The sequence below is a fragment of the Equus asinus genome, chromosome 20 (assembly GCF_041296235.1).
Source record: "Equus asinus isolate D_3611 breed Donkey chromosome 20, EquAss-T2T_v2, whole genome shotgun sequence".
In the NCBI taxonomy this organism is placed as follows: Eukaryota; Metazoa; Chordata; class Mammalia; order Perissodactyla; family Equidae; genus Equus; species Equus asinus.
Genome location: NC_091809.1, coordinates 56,200,253 through 56,222,454, shown reverse-complemented (window position 1 = coordinate 56,222,454; position 22,202 = coordinate 56,200,253). Strand labels below are relative to the sequence as shown.

Sequence of the window (22,202 nt, the reverse complement as noted above, 5' to 3'; positions counted from 1 at the left end):
TCCATACAATGGAATATCATTCAGCCATAATAATGAATGGAGTTCTGATACATGCTACGACATGGATGAACCTTGAAAACATTATGCTAAATGAAAGAAGCCAGACACAAAAGGCTACATATTGTATGACTCCATTTGCGGGAAATGTCAAGAATAGGCAAATCCATAGTAACAGAAAGATAGTAGTTGTCAGAGGGAGGGGAGATGGGAAGTGATGGCTAAAGTACTAATGGGTGTTTCTTTTTGAGGTGATGAAAATGTTCTGGAATTAGATAGAAGTGATGGTTGAATAACTTCGAATAAAATTCCTTTGAATAAAGAAAGAATAAGTCTGTATCAGGATATCATTTTCCCTATTCATCAGAGTGAATACTAATTAATTAAATATACTATAAAACTCCAAATCATATACTTTAAAAAGGTGAATTTTATGGTATGTTAATTAAATCTCACTTTAAAAAATATGGTACTAAAGTTCCAGTTTTTCTTATATAATAACAGAAGGACATGAAACGGTAAAATGTTACGTGGAACACAGGCCCTAAAGCTGCAGTTGTGTCTGTATGTCAGTCTCACTGTGGGAGCAGGTGATGAAAACCACATCTCCTTGCATGACTTAGATGCAATCCATTGTAGCCTAGCCACATGTAAACATCTAGCACTAAACATACCAGTAATAATAACATAATAAAATATTGAATATTGCAATAAGCTATTAAAGCTAAAATTCTAAATTCTCATACAGGACAGATAAGCCCTTGCTGCAATTAGAAAATATAGTACCAATTCAAATAGCATAAAATACAGAATGATACTACTAGAATGAAATGAATTATGCAGCACTGTAAATGGTTACTAAATAAGAATGAAATATTTGATTTATACCAATCACCCCACAACCAAGGCATTTTTCCAGTCTAGTGGTTTTAGTACCAAAATGGATGTAGAAAAATTTCTATATTTTATCTTAAATATGTTCTTAATCAGAAAGGCAGTTTCCTTTTTTTTCCCCTCCATATATTTCTTTCTTCTCTCCTGAGAAATATTTTCAAGGTGTCCCTGAATTACAAGATTAGAAACATACTTGATGGGTCCTACTTTTCAATCAAGTTGACAGCTATAAAATAAAATTAGCTATTCTGGTTTAGTTTAACTTTCAAGGATGCATTTTTAGCTCTGGAATTTAATCATATGAGTGCTTCTTAAATGAAAAGATGATGCCTGGTTAATTCTCCCCACGTGCCATTGCATATTAATTCACATGCCTCCTCATTAAGGATACTGTCCTAATAAGATAATGTTGCTATGGAAGATATTTGAATAGCCCAACCATTGGTGCATTTTGTACTTTTCACTGCAAAGGGTTGATAATGACAATTCTAATAATAGTTAATGACAGAAAGGCTAATTATTCAATCTTTGATAACTTCAGTGAATTCTTGAACTACTCTCTAAATTCGAGACATTAAAATGTACACATATCAAAAGGAAGAATCTGCTCTATTTCTTGCCATGCCTTGTCAGCTTAGGCAGTCAAAAAAGTATGGTAGAATTAGACACGATCAATTTCATTAAACCTAGGTTTATGAAGACTCTCTTCTAAAGTTTTATTTTCCTTTGATTAGTGTCATTCATCTAGTCATCCGATTAAATCATTTCTCTATTTCCTTAGAGATTCCCCTCCTGGGACTCAACATAAGGACCTGATTCCAACATGTCTGACTATTGACTATGAATAGTACTAGGTTACAATCCAGGGTGCTGAGCTACGGTTATTAATAGACCACATGCAGATACTCACAAGAAGTTTCTGATTCATTTTAAAAAATAAACTTTTATCTTTTTAATTTAAAATATAAAGTCAATATCATGTTCCCCCAATCCTGTCATAATGGGCTTATTTATAGAATTAAATTATACAATAAATTGCAGCTTTTTACACCTATTGAGTATCTGATATTAAGCACATGGTAATGTCTTGATAAATGTTTAGATGGAAAAGTAATGTCTGAAAAAGTAAAGAAAGAATAAATAAGTCTATATCAGGATATCATTTTCCCTATTTTTCAGTGTGAATATTCTGCATTGGTGCATCAGTTTTAATTTAATTCAACAAATATTAGTAAATCACTTGCACTATAATGTAAAAAGATGAACAAGACAAGGTCCCAGGCATGAAAGTTCTTACAGTCCAGTTCACAATACACAGGAATATACATAAACAATTTATTTGAAAGATATTATATCTCAAATATTAACAGTTGAGTGTGACAAAAGGTATGGATTTCCTAAAGAAGGAGCAAATAATTGCCATTAAAGAGAATGTTGATGATGATTTCATAGAAGTTGAGCTGAGCCAAAAAGGATAGATAGAATAGTAAAACAAACAATACAAAAAATAAAAACATGAGACAAATATAACAAACAAAACAAAACAATATCAGCATGGTTAAAGAGGCAGCAATGTACAGAACAGCAATTAGTCCAATACGTTTAACACCATAATAATATGGTGGCATGTCGTTTGTTTAATTGGATGTAGGTTTCAAAAGGTGGTTTGTGGACAGATTAAAGGTACTGATTAGGATTTAGTCCTTATTATACAGGCAATGGAGAGTCAACAGAGTGGCTTTTTGTTATTTGGTCATAAACAGAGAAGCAGAATACAGCATGGTTAGAGGGGAAAGCTTTCAAAGAAAATGACAATTTTGTGTTAATAATAGAGGAAATTTTGTTGACACATGGGGGCAAGTTGAGGGGCAGAGTTGAAAAGGCAAAGGAGAAGACATTTGAAAAAAGCTCTATATTGGAGAGGGGTGTGGAAGGAAAGTTGAGATTGTTCATATTGATGTCTTCTGTTATTTCATTTGATTAGGAAAGGAAGGGTCTGTTGAGAACAAAAGTAGCAAGGTTAAGAGACAAACTTAAAGACAGTGAAAAATATTTGCAACAGTCATAGCTAGGAGAGAATAAAATGACATCCCTGAAAATTTAGTGACCAGTGAGTTCAAAAATTATGGATATTTAATTGCTATGATTATGTCATTTTCCCCATTAATTCGAGACTAATAATTTTCTACTTAGGTAGCCTAGTATGATGAAACATAAAGAAGAGTACAACTAGAGGGCTGTTAGGAACAATGTTGGCTGAGACACGAAACAAAGGGATCCTGGCTAGATAAGCAGTTATGGATTGGACTGTGTTCCCTCCCAAATTCATATGTTGAAATCCCATTCTCCAACACCTCAGCACGTGACCTTACTTGGATATAGAGTCTTTGCAGATGAAATTGGTTAAGATGAGGTCACACTGGAGTAGGGTGGACCTCTAATCCAATATGACTGGTATCCTTATGAGAGGCAGAAATCTGGACACAGACAAACAGGCATGCAGGGAGAACACCACGTAAGGATTAGAGTTGGGTTGTCACAAGCCAAGGGGCAACCAGAACCTCAGAGAGAGACCTAGAACAGATTCTTCCCTAACGCCTTCCAAAGGACTTCACGGCCCTGCTGATGGCTTCATCTCAGACTTCTAGCCTCCAGAACCGTGAGACAATAAATTTCTGTTGTCTTAAGCTACTCAGTTTGTGGTACTTTGTTACAGCAGCCATAGCAAACTATTACAGAAGGCAAACATAGCCAAAACATAAATAATAGACTGAAAACCTAAGAATGGATAGAGCTGGAAGTCACAGGGTCAGTGGGAATGGTAGAATAGGAAACGGCAGAAGAACAAGAATTGTGATAGGGAAGAACACTGGAGTTAAGATCCTAGAGTTGAAGCATTTCTAAGCTATGATGAGTTCTGAGGCATGGCTGTGTGTAAATTTCTGCAGTGGGTTGTAACAACAAACTAACAGAGAACATCATTTATATGTACGTAAATTCTTATAATGGTCATAATTTTCCTTAGAATAATTCCAAATAAGTTAATAGTATTTATAACTTAATATTTGGGCAAAACGTGTAAAAACAATCCTACTCTAATTAATTTCTTTGACATTTAAAGATGGCAACAAATATAAGAAATAATGAAAAATGTTCATACCTGAAGAAACATCACTGCACTGTATTATTTTCAAAAATAAATATGAGATAAGATGGAAGAGGCAGGGGGATGCAAAAGGGTACTCATTTATTGATGTTTTTCCCAGCTACAAACTAACAACTGACCCAGCATAACAGTAGGAAATGCTGAAGGTTAAAAGAAGAAATCTACTTGCCAGCTTTGACCAAATTCTATGTAAATAGTTGCCCCAAAATCATAATGAGAGGCTCTAGCAGAAGGAAAACTCAGGGGCAGGGAAAAAATAGTTAAAAGCTTTTAAAAGAATTAAAGTGAAACAGTAAAAATGGTAATACTCTGTTAATAGACAAATGACACTCGAGAGGTCAAAATAATTGGACCTTCTGACACAGATTTGTGTAATGTTTTCTACACCTTTTTTATAATAACCACAGAAACACCATTTCCAAATGACATTTCTGTCACAACAATCAGTTTCTGGAAAAAACAAAAACTTCAACATTATTTCATCTTCTTCTGGCTGACCTTATCTTCTTTATTAGCTTCCTTCATAAATCTCAAATGTTGCAATTCCATTGATAACTAGTGACCTAATTTTTTATACCTGTTTTATTGCATGTGGAATGAGAAAGTTGTCCTCCAAATTTTTGACTTTTAAAATCTTACAGTTACCAATTATTAGTTATTCACAACTGAATTTCCTAAACTCTCATATAATTATTCTTTTGTAAATAATCATTGGTTAGTTCTTGATAAACTAGATTATAAGAAAAAAGGAAAGTCATTTTAGCCCCAGTTCAGGAAAGCCAAAAGCTGACTTTAAAGTCATAGTTGTATTGCTTTACCAGACAGCAGCAGCAAATCAGAAAACATCTGGAGTCTTTAGACAAATTTGGCTCTAGAATCTGGCATTAATTGACCATTCAAACAGTGTCATAGAGCTGGATAGAAACATGTTTGCCTGAAAAAATTTTTCAAATCAAAATACCAATCTACTTGAACACCACTAATAACTTTTTCAACTTAAAATAATGATTAGTCATTTTGGAGCAAATATTTGAAGGCATAAACAAGCCTTGAAGCACCAACTTTAAAAGGGAAGCTTTGCCATGATTCTTTATGGCCAATAAATTATGCTCAGGCTTCTGATAGAGTGCATATTTAATAAGTATGGTATAACTCTTGCTCCTGGGCATGGCTTTTTAATCATAAGATGAGCATTTTCACAAACTAGAGTTAAAAAAAGAAACAAAAACTATAGACAAAGTTCAGCTATAGCTTGCTATAATAACATAGTCAAATTACAAAGTGATTTCAATATAGCACAGGATGCTCCATGCTCCATTGCTTAGGGTACAGACATCACACTAAACCACAACCTCATAACATATAGTCTCAATACCAGCATAATGAAGCAGTTGCACTTGATTTCAATAAATTTTTGGTAGCAAAATTACTGATTTCTGTCGAGTGGTAAAGGTGAAATATGAGCATAGGATACATTTAGTATTTTTCAAAAGGACATGATTCTGATCATGAAAATTTAGCAAAAGAACATGAGAAAAGAAAATAAGAGAAAAGGAATGGAGACTACTATAAATTTATACAAACACCAGAAGTCAATGTATCTACTTATACACCAGGTAAATGACATGGCAAAATATTCAAAAATATAAAAGTGTATTGACTTGTACAGCAAAGGATCAGAGAGAAGAAATTATATACATACAAACAAAGATATAATAACTATCAATGCCATAATTAAATAAAATTCCCTACTTTCCCCTACCACTTGGCAAAATTTAATTCAATTTACTAAGCATGCATGTCTAGAACATCAAATAATTCCCTTGACTAATAAAATAGTTATAGTTTGAGACATTTGGACCCCAGCAAAGGAATACAAAGATTGAATGCAGAAATTTACCAATGCTGAAGAATTATCATGAAGCAATTATTCTCTGGACTAAATGTCATTAAGTAAATTTAATTCCTTGATCTATTTTCTATATAATGCAGTTAAACTAATTCTAATGTTTTACATTTCTAGTTGTGTTCCTCTGAAAATATTTTAATTGAGATCAATTCTTTCCCATTTAAATTTTACAGCAATGATTTGTGACTCGTTAATTGGGAATTTATTTACATTAATTTCTGCCAGTATAGTTGTCTTTTATGACCGTTATTTCTACCAACCCTAATTTTCCTGGCCAAATCCTTTACAGCACAATTTTGTCAAAAAGATTTGATGCTCCCATCAATTTTTAGCCAATAGAAAAATTTTACCCTGCTCAATTTTAGGCATTATCTGCTGATTACTCCTTATGAGTTGAATATATAGGTGAGAGCTTGTGCTTACTTCATTTTTAAACTAAATTTATGAGCTTTTAAAATTATAGGTACCTAGAAAGAAGGAAAGAAAAATAGTCCATGTTGGCACTACCTGTCTGACTCCTATTGATACTAAAAATGAATAGATAAAGTAATTCATGGACATATTTTGAAAATTTCAAAAAATATACAACTTCAAGGTTAAAACTAGAAAAAGCTCCTTCTCCTAAATCAACCAGTATCAACTGTTTTATGTGCATTATTCATAATAATATTATTTTGCGTAATTCTTAGGTAGCCCACAGAAAAACGACAAGCCCTTTTTTTTTTTTTTTGAGGAAGAGTAACCCGGAGCTAACATCTGCCTCCAATCCTCCTCTTTTTTGCTGAGGAAGACTAGCCCTGAGCTAACATTCATGCCCATCTTCCTCTACTTTATATGTGGGATGCTTGCCACAGCATGGCTTGACAAGCTATGCATAGGTCCACACCCGGGATCCGAACCAGCAAAGCCTGGGCTGCTGAAGCACAACATGCAAACTTAACCGCTATGCCACCAGGCTGGCCCCGACAAGGACTTTTATGAAAGTGAAAGACAAGAACCCCTGATGGGGTCCCGGGGGTCAGGTAGGCTAGGGATGCAGGAAACAAACTCAGAAAGGAAGGTCAACAGAACAAGAGGCAGAGAACAACACACAGGTCTGTGGAAACACGACCGAGGCCTCGTGAGAAATGGGCCTTGTGCTTTCTCTCTTCCACGTCTGTACCTGTTCTTAGGTAAGATGCCTGCCAAGCATGTTGAAATAACTAAACATAGGCTACTGACTAATTGACATAGCTTTCAGATAAACTAATAATTAAAGCAAACAAGTTGAATGGAATCCTGGAGTCTGAAAATCTGGGCGACTGATTGAATTTTTGACTGAATGGGTTTAAGTGACCAGATGTTTTGGTATTGTGTAGACAGAATTTTGACTTAATGAGAGCCAAGAAAAAAGCAGATTAGTATTTGGCACTCCTGCAGTTCAGTCTGCAACTCAATTATGTAGTTTTGCACATGAGAGAAATTCAGTAAATGCTTGCTGGCTGAGTGATCAAACCACTTTACTACATTTTTCACTTCCAATCAGTGCTTTGGTTATTGTAAATATAAAAGTGAATTTGGATAACTTAATATACAAAAGGATCAACTGATACCATTTGAAAAATAATATGTCCTAAAGAACAATATTTCTTTTGGATTCTCTAGTATGGTTTTAAATCTCTGTTTTCCTGGTTTTGGATTATCATATTGCCACAAAGAGGAGATCATATCTTCTATTTTTTTATAAGAAGCTAATATTACAAAAGCTTACATTTCAATGTTATTCCCAACTTAATTTTTTCTTCAGAGATTTTGAAATTTTATAGAACTACCAATTTTCAGCTCTTTATATTAAGTGCAGACAAAATTATCTCATTATTTCAACATCTCCATGTAAAGCTATAGTCAATAGAGTTTGCCTCAAATTAGACGTCTTCAAGTCTGCACTGCTATTACATCTGAACGTTTCTTTCTTAAGGAAGAGAGAAGAGCAATAATTTTTTCAAGGAAGATTAAAGTTGTTAGCTTAGTCATAAGATTAAAGTCATGTTATAATTATATTGTGGGAGGCAGTGTAGGGTAATGGTTAAGAGCATGAGCATTGAAGTCAAACAGATCTAAATTCCAATTCTGAATCTATAATTAGTCTTATTTATCTAATTACCCTTATTCGACAATAAGTCCCTTAACCTCTCTGAGTCTTGGTTTTTCTCCTTTGTAAATAAGGATAATAACATCTAGTTCATGGTCCATGACTGTTGTAAGACTTACATGATCATATGCAATACATATGTATTTCACAAATATGCTGAACATATACACATATATATATATGTAAATAAATTACACACATATATGTGTGCACATGATATACATGTGTATGGAGATAAATATATATATAAAGAGAGAAAGAGAAAGAAAGAGAGAGAGAAGCCTGGCACATAGTCAGTACTCGGTGAGAGGAAACTCTTGTTAAGTATCTGGGTAACAGAATTCTACCTGGGCATTCTAGTGAGGTATTGGCCAGTTTGGTACAAGAGCAGATCATAGATTTTTTTCAAGCAGATATATCCGTGTTCAAATTTAGTTTGACAATTGATTAGCTCCATGATCTTGGCCATATTATGTAAACTTCTGAATCTCAAATTCTTTAAATGTAAAATAAAATTAATGAAAATTACTTTGTAAAGTTTTGGGTGTGGGAGAATTAAAAGAGATAAAATGTATAAAACACCTAGCACAAGTCTGACATAGAAGAAGTACAATATATATTATTTTTTCCATGATCTTACACATGTTCTTTAACCCCTCAATGTCTTACGTCGTCTTCTTCTTTTGTTTTTTTGCTGAGGAAGATTAGGCCTGAGCTAACATCTGTTGCCAATCTTCCTCTTTTTTTTGCTTGAGGAAGATTAGCCCAGAGCTAATATCTGTGCCAATCTTCCTCTATTTTATATGTGGGTTGCCTGCCACAGCATGGCTGATGAGTGGTGTAGGTCTGCGCCTGGGATCCAAACACGTGAACCTGGACCACCAAAGCAGAGCATGCCAAACTTAACCACTCAGCCATGGGGCTGGCCTCAATAATGTCTTACTTTTTATCTTTAAATATATAAAAACTGCATATATGTCCTTCGTAGGGTTGTTAAGTAGATTAAGTGAGATGATACATAAACAATCAAACCAACCAGTAACACAGTTGGTTTTCAGTGTCTTTCAACTCCTCTTCCCTAGATGTGTACAAAATCTACAAAGACACCAAAATAACGTAAGTCTTAATGTACAACAACAATATCTTGAATATTCTTTCTAAGAAGAATTTAAAGTCTTTGCCAAATGTTTCCAAAATCTAACAAAAATATCTCAATATTAAGATGGAAACAGTATTGAGAGAAATCCAAGTGTCTGTTTCCACTTGCTGGCCAAGTTAGTCATTGTATAGGTGTTGGTTCAATAGACTGCAATTTCTAGAAGGGTCAGGGCCGTATCAGGTTTGCTTACCCTTACATCTTTAGTGCCTAGCCAATTGTCTAGAAAATAGTTAAGTATTCAAAAACATTTGTTGAACAAATGAGTCAAAGTCACTCCTAGCAAGGCTCCAGCCAGGCTCATGCAGAATCAGGCTTCATCCAAGTTGACAGAGCAGACTGCCTCCAGAATAAAAACCTTTCATCCTGTGGGACACTCAGTGCATAGTCCAGGCCTACATTCCTACTGACCTGCTGATTGCATGGTCATTTGACCATCAGAATTACTGTTTCTTCAACTTCAACCGGTCTCCTACTAGGAACTATTTGCATGTATTTTGGTCAGTGTTGTCAAAATTACCATATTTCCCCAAAGAGTGAGATCTGAATTAATGCAGTTTTACTAAATTTATTTTTTTATGGTTGACTTAACCTTTGAAGGAACATATTAAAGGCAAGTGATAAAGCAGGATAATTTCTTAGAATTGAATCTACATGTAAATTTGATCTTGTAACATTTGTACACAAGGTGACAATTCCTGATGCAGCAGGAAGCATTGCAAATGTGCAGAAATCAATTCAACCATTAGGAAAAAGCAAGAGTTGCTAGGAAACCACATTCCAAATAAGGAGTATTGTAGTGGTGACCCAGACAATTACCATATGCCTGACATGACATCAACACAGAGCTTAACAAATTTTTAAAAGCACTCGTGACACTAAATTGTTCGTAATACATTGCAACCCAAGTGATTAAAAACTTACCTTTAAATGACTGAAAACTCAATGGTAGGAACAGGAAAATACAAAATTAAAGTGAGTTAATAACAATGGAAGATGCTTCCTATGGCTTACCAAGTCTCTCCCGTATATTTAGGATGCATGTACATCTTTGGTACACTGTATCTCCTATCTTCACTTAATTCAATGAAGTCCATTCAATTTTAAAAATATCTACTTTTCAAGTGTGTATATTCTATGTGTTTGTATATTCATAGGGAAAAAAAAGCCTTTAAGAAACACAACAAAATGTAAAACGTGATTCTGTTTGGTTGGCAAATTATAGGTGATTTTGACTATCTTCTGTGTGCCACTTTTCAGGGGTCATTATGCTTTTCATAACTTCAGAAAACTAAGAAAGTTCCCTTGAAATAATTATAAACTTTTACTTGGAGCTAGATATGAGATTTCAAGACAGAATAACAAACCACAAACATGAAACCTAACTAACAGTGTGGTTAGCATGCAGATAGCACTTTAGTGTCTTACATATTATTCTATCTTGTTATTTTCAGGCCATTTTTTGGTATTATAAGATTCAAGCTGCTAATATTAGCATATATGCATACAACAATTAGCCTTAAAAGAGATTAAGTTAAACTGGCAGTAAAAACAAAAAAAGAAACAAAAAACTCTCTTGTGCAATAATGCCAGAGAAAGAGAACATTTCTATAAGATAATGGGCTAATCTACCCCCAGAATGGGTTGGTAAAGTCACATCTTAATGTCTCTTTAGGAGCAAGAATTGGCACACAGATTCTCGTTCTTTACATAAAACTCATAAACAGAAGCATGACTACCTAACTGCTTGGAGGCATCACACTTCTAAAGCTCAGCACACAAGAATCAAATAAAAATGAATGCCTTTGCTAATAAAATATTTTATCCTCTTCTTAGGACACTGTACAAGTATTCCTGGGAGGGACACTGTCTGGAGACAAGCTAAAATAAATGAAATAGATTATAACTTCTTTAGGAGTATTTACTCTATAGTGATATTATTTAACAGAATAACTTTATAAAATATTTAAACCATGTCTCCAGGAAAGAATGCATTTCTATTCTGAAAATGTGGAAGTGAGAAGACTGCTGCAGAAAATCAAACTGAGAAATTTTGTATTTTATACGCACAGTTTCATGCAAATCAATTGAGCTTTTTATGTCATTGCTTGGTTTTGTTTTTTCCTTTCACTAACTTATTATTACTATTTTTTTCATGTAGTAAAAATATACAAATACCTTTACAAAAGGGCTTTTTGGAAAATCTGTTCAACAAATATCCTAACAAAACTCTTCGGCAAGACCAGCACTTATAGAAATGTGTGCCTGATAAACTATTTTTTCATAGACTGAAAATATGATTAAAAGCCTGTGACTACATTATATTAGAATCAGTCAAAAGTAAAGATAAAAGCTAAAACAAATTAGCAATGGAATTCTATCTTATTGACGTACACATTGCATACGTAATATTGTGTATTAAATCACTAAGCCAACATCTTACAGAGGGATTGTAAGGTATTAAGGGTGCTCTGTCTATTAAAGCTCAGCACTACAGTATAATGTCAGAAGAATAATTCTAAGATTAAAACAAATATTTTGTTCAATATAAAAACAGTTAATTAGAACATGATACAATCTTTAAATTCAAAGACTCCCCTGTGAAAAAATGTAGATACAACATTTTTAAATATATAGTTTCTGCATTACAATCCACAATAAATAATAAACAAAGGGAAAATAGAGAAAAAACAGTGGAGTAAGATGGCTAATGGATGCCCCCACTCAATCTGGTGGATAATCGCAATTTTCAAAATAATGATGGAATAACACCCATTCTCCTCCCACACACACATAACTGAACCTATCTCTCTTACTTTCTCATTTAAAAAATTAATCATTTTGGATGGAATACCTCTAAAATAGATTATTTCTTTCCATTCTCTTAAAGAGGACATCTAATATAAATTTAAATTTTCTTGGAGACTAAAGCCATGAAAAGTCTAATTTATTAGATAGTGGGATACTCAAAGCAACAGAAAAAGTTTGAAAATATGAAATTTATTTAACATGCTTTTATTTAATAAGCTATAGAGTGTAGTAACTAGGAGCTCTGGTTAACTATTTTTTAACTCTTCTTTTCTTCACTTATAAAATGGAACTAATAGCAATATTTCCTTCAAAGAATTATTGTGAGATTTAAAAGAGTTATTACATGGAAAGCACTTGGAACATTGAATGCCTGGCATACCATTAAGTGCTTCAATAGATATTATTTATTGTTATTCTGCAGTAGGTAGTTTAAATACAGCTAGATGCTTTTGTTTTGTCTATTTAAAGATAATTTCATCTGTGACGGGTTAAAAATAGGTGTGTAGATTAGTGGGGATGAATCAGTATTAGTAAGATAACACTCATAAAAAATATACATCACTTTGAACTTCCATTTCTAGTAAGAGCAACCCTCTGCAGCTCAGCTCACAAGGCAATGAAAAGGTATCGCACCAAGATATGGGGGGAGACGAACCTGAGGAGAGGTGAGCACTAAATTTGAGCGTGTTTTCCTGCTATGGGCTCCTTCCGACTTCAGGACTGACTGAAGAGGTTGAGAAACTGAGTACTTTTGATGACCTTACTGGACTACAGGGACAAAAACTGGAGTCCAAAGATTGTCAAGGAGGAGACCTTAGTAAACTCTGAGGTGAGACCCTAACAGGCAACCCCACAGGTATAAGGGCAATACCAAAGCTATTAGGGTGAGTGAGAAGTAAACTGGCTCTCGCAGAGACTGAAGCCCAGCGTTAACTCCTCTGATCCTTGCTGGCCAGCGCTGCCAGCAATTCTGCCCACCTGAAGCACACACAAAATTCACTACAGGAGGGTAACATCTTTCTAGGTCTCAAATTATTTCTATAATTTTTTATACACCATCTCCAGTGCTCAAACAAAAAATAAAAATTAGGCACACAGGAGACAAGTAACATGACTAAAAATTAAGTGAAAGAACAAACAACGTAATAGACCACAGGTGCTCTAGAGAATGGATATCAAGCAGAGTTAAAATTAACTATGGCTGAGTATTCAAGGAAATAAATAGGAACAATATGAAAAATATCAGAAAAATGGAAACTCAAAAAACTATAAACTGCTATAATCAATATTAAGCATTAAGTGGTTGAGTTTTACAAATGATTTTTATAACCAATTGAGGGGAGTATTAGTGAGTTAGAAGCAAGATCTGAAGCAAGTATGCAGACTCAAGCTCTGATAATTAAATCGAAATGAACTACAGAAGAGAATCCGTTATAACCTTATCTACTGGCAAACTCTCAGTGAAAAAACACTTTAAACATATTCTCTTTTAAAAACATAAACACATTTCTAGTACCAAATAAATTCACTAAACAGAATAGATCATCTGAAAACATATTTAGCCATAAATTTTACCAGTAATATTATATAGTATTTTCCTATATGATTGCTACAACAAAACAATCATTTACTAAAACTGCCAATATGCTCATTTTCTACAAGATTAAAAGTAAATTCAGGGGCTGGCCTGGTGGCATAGCGGTTAAGTTCATGGGCTCCACTTCAGTGGCCCAGGGTTCACCAATTCAGATCCCGGGCATGGACCTATGGACCGCTTATCAAACCATGCTGTGGCAGGCATCCCACATTTAAAATAGACGAAGATGGGCACAGATGTTAGCTCAGGGCTAATCTTCCTCAGCAAAAAGAGGAGGATTGATGGCAGATGCTAGCTCATGGCTAATCTTCCTCAAAAAGAAAAAAAGTAAATTTAAATGTGTCCATTGGATACACAGAGGAAGTGAGGATAACTGGGCTCAGTATCTTAATAATGAGTTCATAGACTGCCTATGTAGTTCTGTCTGACCCCTTAGTTCTTTCTCCTTAGATATAGATTCTAGAGGCAGCACATTTCAAATAAGTACATGCGCTTCAGGATGAAAAGTACTAATTAGAATTTTATAAATAAACAATTATCAAATAATCACAGGGAATTAATCAAGTTATCAAATAATTATTTTCTTTGTTTCTAAATACAATCTTGGGCTGTAATCTCATGGGGTTAATTAAATATCACAATATTTGTGAAGAGCAAATCCCTCTAAATATTAAATAATGACATCAAGTTACAACTATTTAAAAATTAATTGGAGAATAATTATTTCACAATCTCAAAAACTCCTGTAAGCTCATTAGAAGACTAAGTTGAAGCTTAAGGAGCTAGAATTTAGTGTATTACAGTCCATGTAAATTGTACACATTAATATTCCGGCCTTTGGAGTAGGCAGTTAGATGAAATTCAAGGCATTTCCTTGATTTGCAATTGATATTGCTAAACACGTTAGTATTACAACATGATTACACATTGTTTTTTCACTCTATTTCACAATCTCCGTATAATTGCCTCATTATATGAAATGTACTGTTCTCTGAACTAATGAAGAGAATTTGAATTTGTATGCGTATGTGATGAAATTCAATGAAAATATTTTTTAAAAACTGAAATCCAGAAGTAAAACTTCCATATTTGGACACACGACTCAATCTTCTTCAAAAGCCTTAAATCATGAAAATGCTACTTGTCTTTCTAATATATCTTTAATCATATTCTCTAATTAGTCCTCAACTCGGCTTCTTTTTCCCTACCAACACTTTTTTAAAAAGAATAAATCACAGGCAGTAATAAACATTTTGTTATTTTAATCAAACAGTGGTTAAACTATTAGTAAAAGTTAGCCTTTCAGCACTAAAAACTATTCAAAATACTTTGGTAAGATCAGATTCACAAGATTAAAGAACAACAAAAAATTACACAATTTTCTAGTGAAGTCACAATATAGCTAGCTCAAACAAACGGGAGTGAATATAAATCTGATTTTACTTTTCTTCGATTGTTCATTGTTTAAGATAAGAAAATTAGATTTCCTCAAGGGAGGGGAAAAAAACCCAGAATAGGCATAATGCTGGTATTTTCATATATTCAGCCAGTAGAATAAACATCATATTGATAAAGCATAAAAAAATTCTAATCATTATTTTTAAAAGCCGTCTTAATTAAAGTCACCTTTGACTGATTTTTCAGAATTTATTGTATAAGTGGGCCATATTTGTGTATGCTTTGTAGACATAGTCTAGAACCAGCCTCTGAGTTTCATTAGAGTACTTACAGAAAAATAATTAGCTTGAGTATTATAAAATGAATAAGGGAAAAGCAATATTCTCTGGCTGTTTTTAAAATTTAAAAAAATCAATCCAGGCAATTCTACAGTTAATTATTCAAGGGCATTACTAATCATTTGCGAGCAATTATAATTGATACTTCAGGTTCCTATCTCTCATCGTGACAGGTGCCTCAAAGGTTCATACAGTCATATTAAAAATTATCAATTTACTTTTCAAAATTTGAGAGGTTTGGGGAGTTTTCTTTTGGTTTGAGCTACTGCAGGACATTTGATCCTGTTCAAAACATACATAATACATTTGGTCCATGCCAAAATGTCCTTGACATTTGGGCCTATCTAAAAGATCCATGAGCATATTTGGTCCATGCTAAAAGGTTTGGACAGGACCAAATATCAAAAACCTTTTGGTGTGGATCAAATACGTTTTGGACAGGACCAAATGGTCCTACAGATGTCAAAAACCTTTTGGCTGGACTCAACGTTTCCATGGATATTTTACACAGGACTAAATGTGATCAGATATCAACGACCTTCTGTTGTGGACCAAATGTCGTATGGTCATTTTTCACAGGACCAAATATCAAGGACATTTAGGCATGTACCAAATGTCCTATGGATGTTTTGGATGACCAAATGTCTGAGAATCATTTTAAGTAATTATTGCAACTCAAATAGCTTAAATTTTAAATAGTCTAAAAACTTAGTTTGAAGGAAACAATCAACAGATCGCATATCAACTCTACTGCAACACCCAAGCATTTTTAATAAAAGATTCTTTCAATATGTTTAGAAATGTTCCCATGGCACCGAGTTAGAAAACAACTCAAAATCAAATTAATATGCCAAAAAACAATCCCAAACCATGAAAATAATATAAAGTAGTAATGAAGCTAAAATTATTAAGGTGGTTTTATTATTTTTAATTCTCTTTCTGCATTCTTATTAAATCTTTATGAACATTTCCTCTTCTGATTTAATAAAACTATCTGATTCATAAGACAGAGCTAATGTTATATTCCACAAATGAAAATACGGATGAGCACACTGTAAAACACAATTCCCCAGCTTGATTCTATGGTAGTTTGTTGGCTTTAACAATGCTGAATCAGTACAGACAATATATTTCCTATAAAAGAAAATCCAACATAGAAAAATAATCCCAAATGATAAGACTGCCCAGCTGGTAGTCTTGAAAATTTAAGAACTGATATAAATTCAATCTGGAATGTGACTGTTTGCAGTTTGCAGCAGATCTGAGACAGTATTCCTTTGTTTGTTTATTTTTCCTGGCAATGGTAGAAGTGTCATTCATATGCTTAAGTAACTGGATAATTATGTCCTGAGGGGACTTAAATCAGAGTTTTTTTTAATGCTCCATGCTTTCCTATTTTCGCCACTGGTGGAAGCGGTTAGAAATCTCTTTCTTTTTCCACTTTTTTAAAATCGTCAAATATAAACCATGTGTACACATCAAAGAGTAGTAATAAAATGAATAATTTTGCACTATCACTCCTAAGTTCACTTTCTCTATTGCATGCTCCCCTTTCCGATCTTCTTCTTTCTTTCCCTTGGAGTTAAGCACCAACACGAATTTGCGTTAGTCATTCCCGCTCTTTCCTTTACACTTTTTCCATCAATGCAGGTATTTTTAAATAGCATATGTTTTCAATTTCCCCGGTTTTAAAATTTAATTAAATAGAATAATAATACAGTATTCTTCTATGACTTGCTTCTTTTCCAAATATTGTGTTTTTGATGTTCATCCATGTTGATGTCAGTAGCTGAAGTCATTCATTTTCCCAACTGTATAGTATACCAAAGTATAAATATATCACAGTTTATACATTCTATTAGATACAGATTTATTTCCAGTTTAAGGCTATCATGAAATTATTGCTGTGAGTAATCTTGTGTGTGACTTCTGCTACACATGCACAAGTATTTCCCCAGTGCAAACATCTAGGAGAGGGATTGGTGGCTTGTAGGAAAGGCACAAATTAAACTTTACTACTTAAGATAAAGTAAATTTTACTCCCACTCCCATTTGTACTCCCAGCAGCTGTGTGTGATATTTCCTGCTGCTCCAGATCCTCACCAATAGTAGCACTGTAAAGTTTTCAAAGCTGTGCCAAACTATTAGGTGGAAATGCTATATCATAGTGTTATTCATATATACTTATCTGATTACTGATGAGATTAACAAAGATACTCTTATTGGTTAAATGTGTTGCAAAAAATTCTCTAGTTTCTGGTTGTCTTTTTATTGTCTTTAGGTGTTCTTTGATAAACAGGAAGGTTTTACTTTTAATGTAATAAAATGATTAGCAGACATTTGGTCCTTTCCAAAACGTCCATAAAACACTGGGTCCACACCAAAGATCCTTGATGTCTGGCCCTATCCAAAACATCCATGAGCATATTTGGCCTATGCCAAATGGTTTTGGACAAGATCAAATAATAAGGACCTTTTGGTGTGGCCCCAATGTCTCCAAGGACGCGTTGGATAGGACCAAATATGACCAGATATCAAAGACCTTTTGGTGTAAACCAAGTGTCTTATGGACCAAATGTCTCAAAGATGTTTTGGATAGGATCAAATGTCCTGCAAGGAATTAAATTTATACATATTTTCTTTTATGATTTGAAATTTTTTGACCTGACTAGTTTACAAAAAATTCTTCCCTGCTCTAAGTCAAAAATTCCTAATTATCAATCTATAATTTTACAGTATGGACTTTGACGTTTAACCCACCTGGAATTTATTTAAGAGAAGACTCATGAAATAGAGATCCACTTTTAATTTTTTTTTTACCAAATAGATAACCAATTGTCCCCAAACCAGTTATTGAACTGCTCCATCCTTTCCCCCACTGAGCAACGTCACCTTTGTCATTTATCAAGTCCTCTTTTTCTCTGAAGTACTGCAGTCTCATTGAGATATGCTTAGTTTTGGATTCCTATGATTTACTTTCTGTAGAATTCTTCAGGATTAATGTGTCTAAGAACTGATTAATGTCTTTTAATAGTTCCAGAAAAAAATTCCCTTTTTTGCATTTCCTCTATTATCTCCATTTGGAGACCTAATTGAACATATATTACATCTTCCCACTCTCTCCTCCATGTCTGCTTCCTATTTTACATTTTACATTCTCTTACTCATATTTCTGCATTTTTAATTTTGTGGACTTAATTATGGATAATTTCTATAATTCTAAATTCCCGTGCACTAATTTTTGCTTCAGCTGTGTCTAATCTGCTTTCAAACTAATCCACTGATCTTTTCTTTTTTTAAGTATTATGTTGATTGCTTTGAGGTTCTCTGTTTTGTTTTGTTTTTTTTCAGATCTACTCTTCCCACCTCACATTTTTAAGCTTCTCTTTCTATCTGTGCAAATTCTTTGAGGATGGGATTGAAGTTGACTTCCTCCAGGAAGGAATAGTATTTCCTGGATTTCTACTAAGAGTAATGACAGAGTACTTGAGTTAAATTCACCACTTAGGTTTTGTTCAGTCAACATACATAATGTGATTGGTACATTTCTCCCTTTCCTATGAGTTCAATGATGTGCTTAACAGTATTAAAAAATATTTTAAAAATATTTAACAGTGTATTTTAATAATTGTAATCAGAAGGGTCACTCAAGTTATCTAATTTGCCATAATGTCACAACTAGGAATGTATTTCGAGGCTTTTTTTTTTTCTGTATTTTTTAAACCCATAGTTGGTGAGCTGTTACAAGAGCGCTACTTAAATTCAAGATTAATTCTCCAAATACAAGATTCCAGGTTTATAAGAATTCATAGTAAAAACACATCTGGGATCCATTGGGTTTTGGCAAAACCACAGCTAGGTGACCTAATCCATTTCCAGAGGTAAATTCCGGGTTGCAGAGAGTCATGAGTACCAAAAAGAGTAAAACACACCAGGAACTACGTTTTCTACCATTTTTAAAGTTTCCTCAGTTATTGGGCTCCAACTTTTAAGCTCTGCCCCATAAAAAATTGCAGAAGTCACCCTGGGGCCTGAGGCAAAGAACATCTGTATACCACACACAGAAAGTTGTCCAGGTCTTCCATTTTCTTGCTTCTTTGCTGCTTCCTTTTTGGATCATCTCTCAGACTCTGATTTTCACCATCATCCTTGCTTTTATTTGGTGACTTAGTCACTGACAGCAAGTTCTTTCCCTTAGTCTAATCCTTTAGCTCTTTCTTTTCTCCATGGTAATTTGCCTTCCACATACCTTTTCTTATTTTAGACCACATTCCATTTGTTCTTTTCCTGGATCTATGAGTCACTTCTAGTAATTCTTTGTCCTCCTCGAGCACCCAACTTGTCTAGATCTACAAGTTGCAGTAAATAGGATCCAGAAGGAAATTTCTTGCTCCCTTCAATTAAAGATGCCTTACTACTACTCAAACTAGCTTTTGAGGGGTACCTGAATTGGTCTTCCATCAGGTGTCAGCACCTCCTCTGAAAGTTCCATCATCTTCAGGGCCATCAGAGCAATGGGTTTCGCATGGCAGAGGCTTTTTCTGTGGAGTCCTGCAGCAACACAGTATGCATCACCTATTGTTTCCACCTGCAGCAATCAGACAAACCAAATGCAAACATATGATAATGAGCCAGAATAAAAATGATTAGTTATCTGCAATCACAAATGTTGCTGAAAAACATGTCAGCAAAACATCGATAAATTAAGCAATTAGACAACTGAGTGTAATCACAGCAGAGTTTGCAAACAGCCTCAGTCAAATACTGACATCTCACTCCAGGGCTGTTCATCAACATTATCACCGTAGATGATCGCTGAAATTGGAAACAACTGGAATATAAAATAGTTATCCCTCACAAAAATAGAATTGTCCGTATTTTTGCCTGGAAAATTTCCAAATAATGACGTTTATGAAGCCACCCTCGTGTCTCCTTCAAACCTGCAAGCAGACCTTCACTGGAAAGTAATTTTCCCGCCTTTCCACTACTACACATTTTTTATACAGCTGTAATTTGTTAACCAAGTCTACTCTTACTTACTCTTAATAATTATACTACCTGACATTTCTTGAATTCCTACTCCATACCATTAATTGTGTCAACCACTTTACACACATTATCTCATTTCATCTTCACAAATATCCTAAATGAAAGAAACTAGTATTGGTAATTTTTGAGACATGAGAAGTTGGCAGAAATCCATCCATAATTCTACAATTAAAGAATTAATAGGCACCGTTGGAGTCTTTCCAGAACCTGTTCTAATTCTATTGTCAGCATCCCTTCTGAGTGGCCATTGCTTTTGTTAAATATTTACTCTAGGTTAAAATCCTGAAATTTCAAAAGCATGAAACATGGAATAAAAGTTAGGCACAATTTATTTTCAGAGGAAATTTCTCTAATTATTCAAAGTAGATATGGTGGTAAAATCCTCAATAGTGCTAATGTTTTAATTAGAGCAAAGTGATGAAATAATTGTATTAAATGCCCAATTCCAATATCACCTTATTCTGTGAAGCCCTCCATAGTCCTTCCATTAGTTCTAGAACTAATATTTTCTACACCTCTCTGCTATAGCTTTCATCATAGGCTATAATCAATATGTATCTATGCATAATCAATACATAGCCTCAGCTACGACATGAACTCTTTAAGAATGGGACCATGTCTTTTTCATCTCTATATTCACAGTGCTTATCATAGTATCTAAATACAGCTATTTAATAAATATTTACAAATGAATAAATTAATTAATTAACCATGTTTACCATGATTACAGCAGTCATTTGAATCATTTGCTCATTTTCACCACTCATTTTATGAGCATCAGTATATTTGTATGGCATGTAGATCTGTGTAGGAGAAAATTGCCCCTAAATGACTGAAAATGCTTCTATCATAAATATGTCAAGAATTATAATTACTTAAGTCAGTTAAGATTTAATAGCAATAATTAAATGTCATGTGAATACATTTTAACACTAGAGTATTAAAAACATGTAATGCATTAAATTCTGTGAGCATTAATTTAGGGAATACGATGAAAACACTTAAGAAGCTCATGGGACTAGGAATGCCAAAATTATCACTTTATCAGAATCTGATCAGGAAAAATGCATCAAAAATGATTCAAATACCTTCACATCTATCATGAAGTTCAAAATTTTCACTTTAAGACCTGTTTTCTAATGCCAAAAATGGAAATAAAATCATATAATAAAGACAGAAAGACAGTGTGATGTCAGTTGGTAAAGGTTTTAGTTCAAAGACTAAAATATACTCCCTCTAAAGAATTCCCACTGAGGAAGACATCCAGCAAATAATAAACAGCTAAAATGTGGCCATTTACCATTTTCTCCCTAAAAACACAATGCTATTTGTGAATCCTCACATTTATCTCATTCTTTTGTATTTCTACACAATCTGAAAATCTAGAATGCTATTAGCTATGTACTTTGAAACTCACTTCTGACTTTCAGATACCAGAACACATAGGCAGTAAATTATTTACATAAAGTGAATTGCTTTACAGTCACTCTGAACATGCATGTTCCAGGAACGTAATCTCTTCTTGAAATCTCTATCATCCTCCTCCTCATCATCAGCATTATCTCCATTGTCTTTTCAGCAAAAATTTATTGGGTTCCAATAAATTAAACGCGTATTTCTAAAATTTCTACCACAAGAATATTTGAAGATATTACATGTTGCTCTTTCTCCTTAAGAGTGTATAATGTAATAGCATGGAGAAGATGGACAAATATGTTACCAACTGATGTAAGACATAAATCGAATGAAGTGCAAG

At 33.9% G+C, this 22,202-nt stretch overlaps 1 protein-coding gene across 1 annotated transcript in view; it reads right to left on the bottom strand.

The window, feature by feature from the left end:
- The window catches only part of GUCY1A2 (guanylate cyclase 1 soluble subunit alpha 2), a 282,766-nt gene that overhangs the window by 66,194 nt on the left and 194,370 nt on the right, over positions 1–22,202 (bottom strand). The window contains exon 6 of the mRNA XM_044752485.2: positions 19,842–19,985. Coding sequence (XP_044608420.1) covers positions 19,842–19,985 — 144 coding nt within the window. The remainder of the gene's footprint in view (positions 1–19,841; positions 19,986–22,202) is intronic.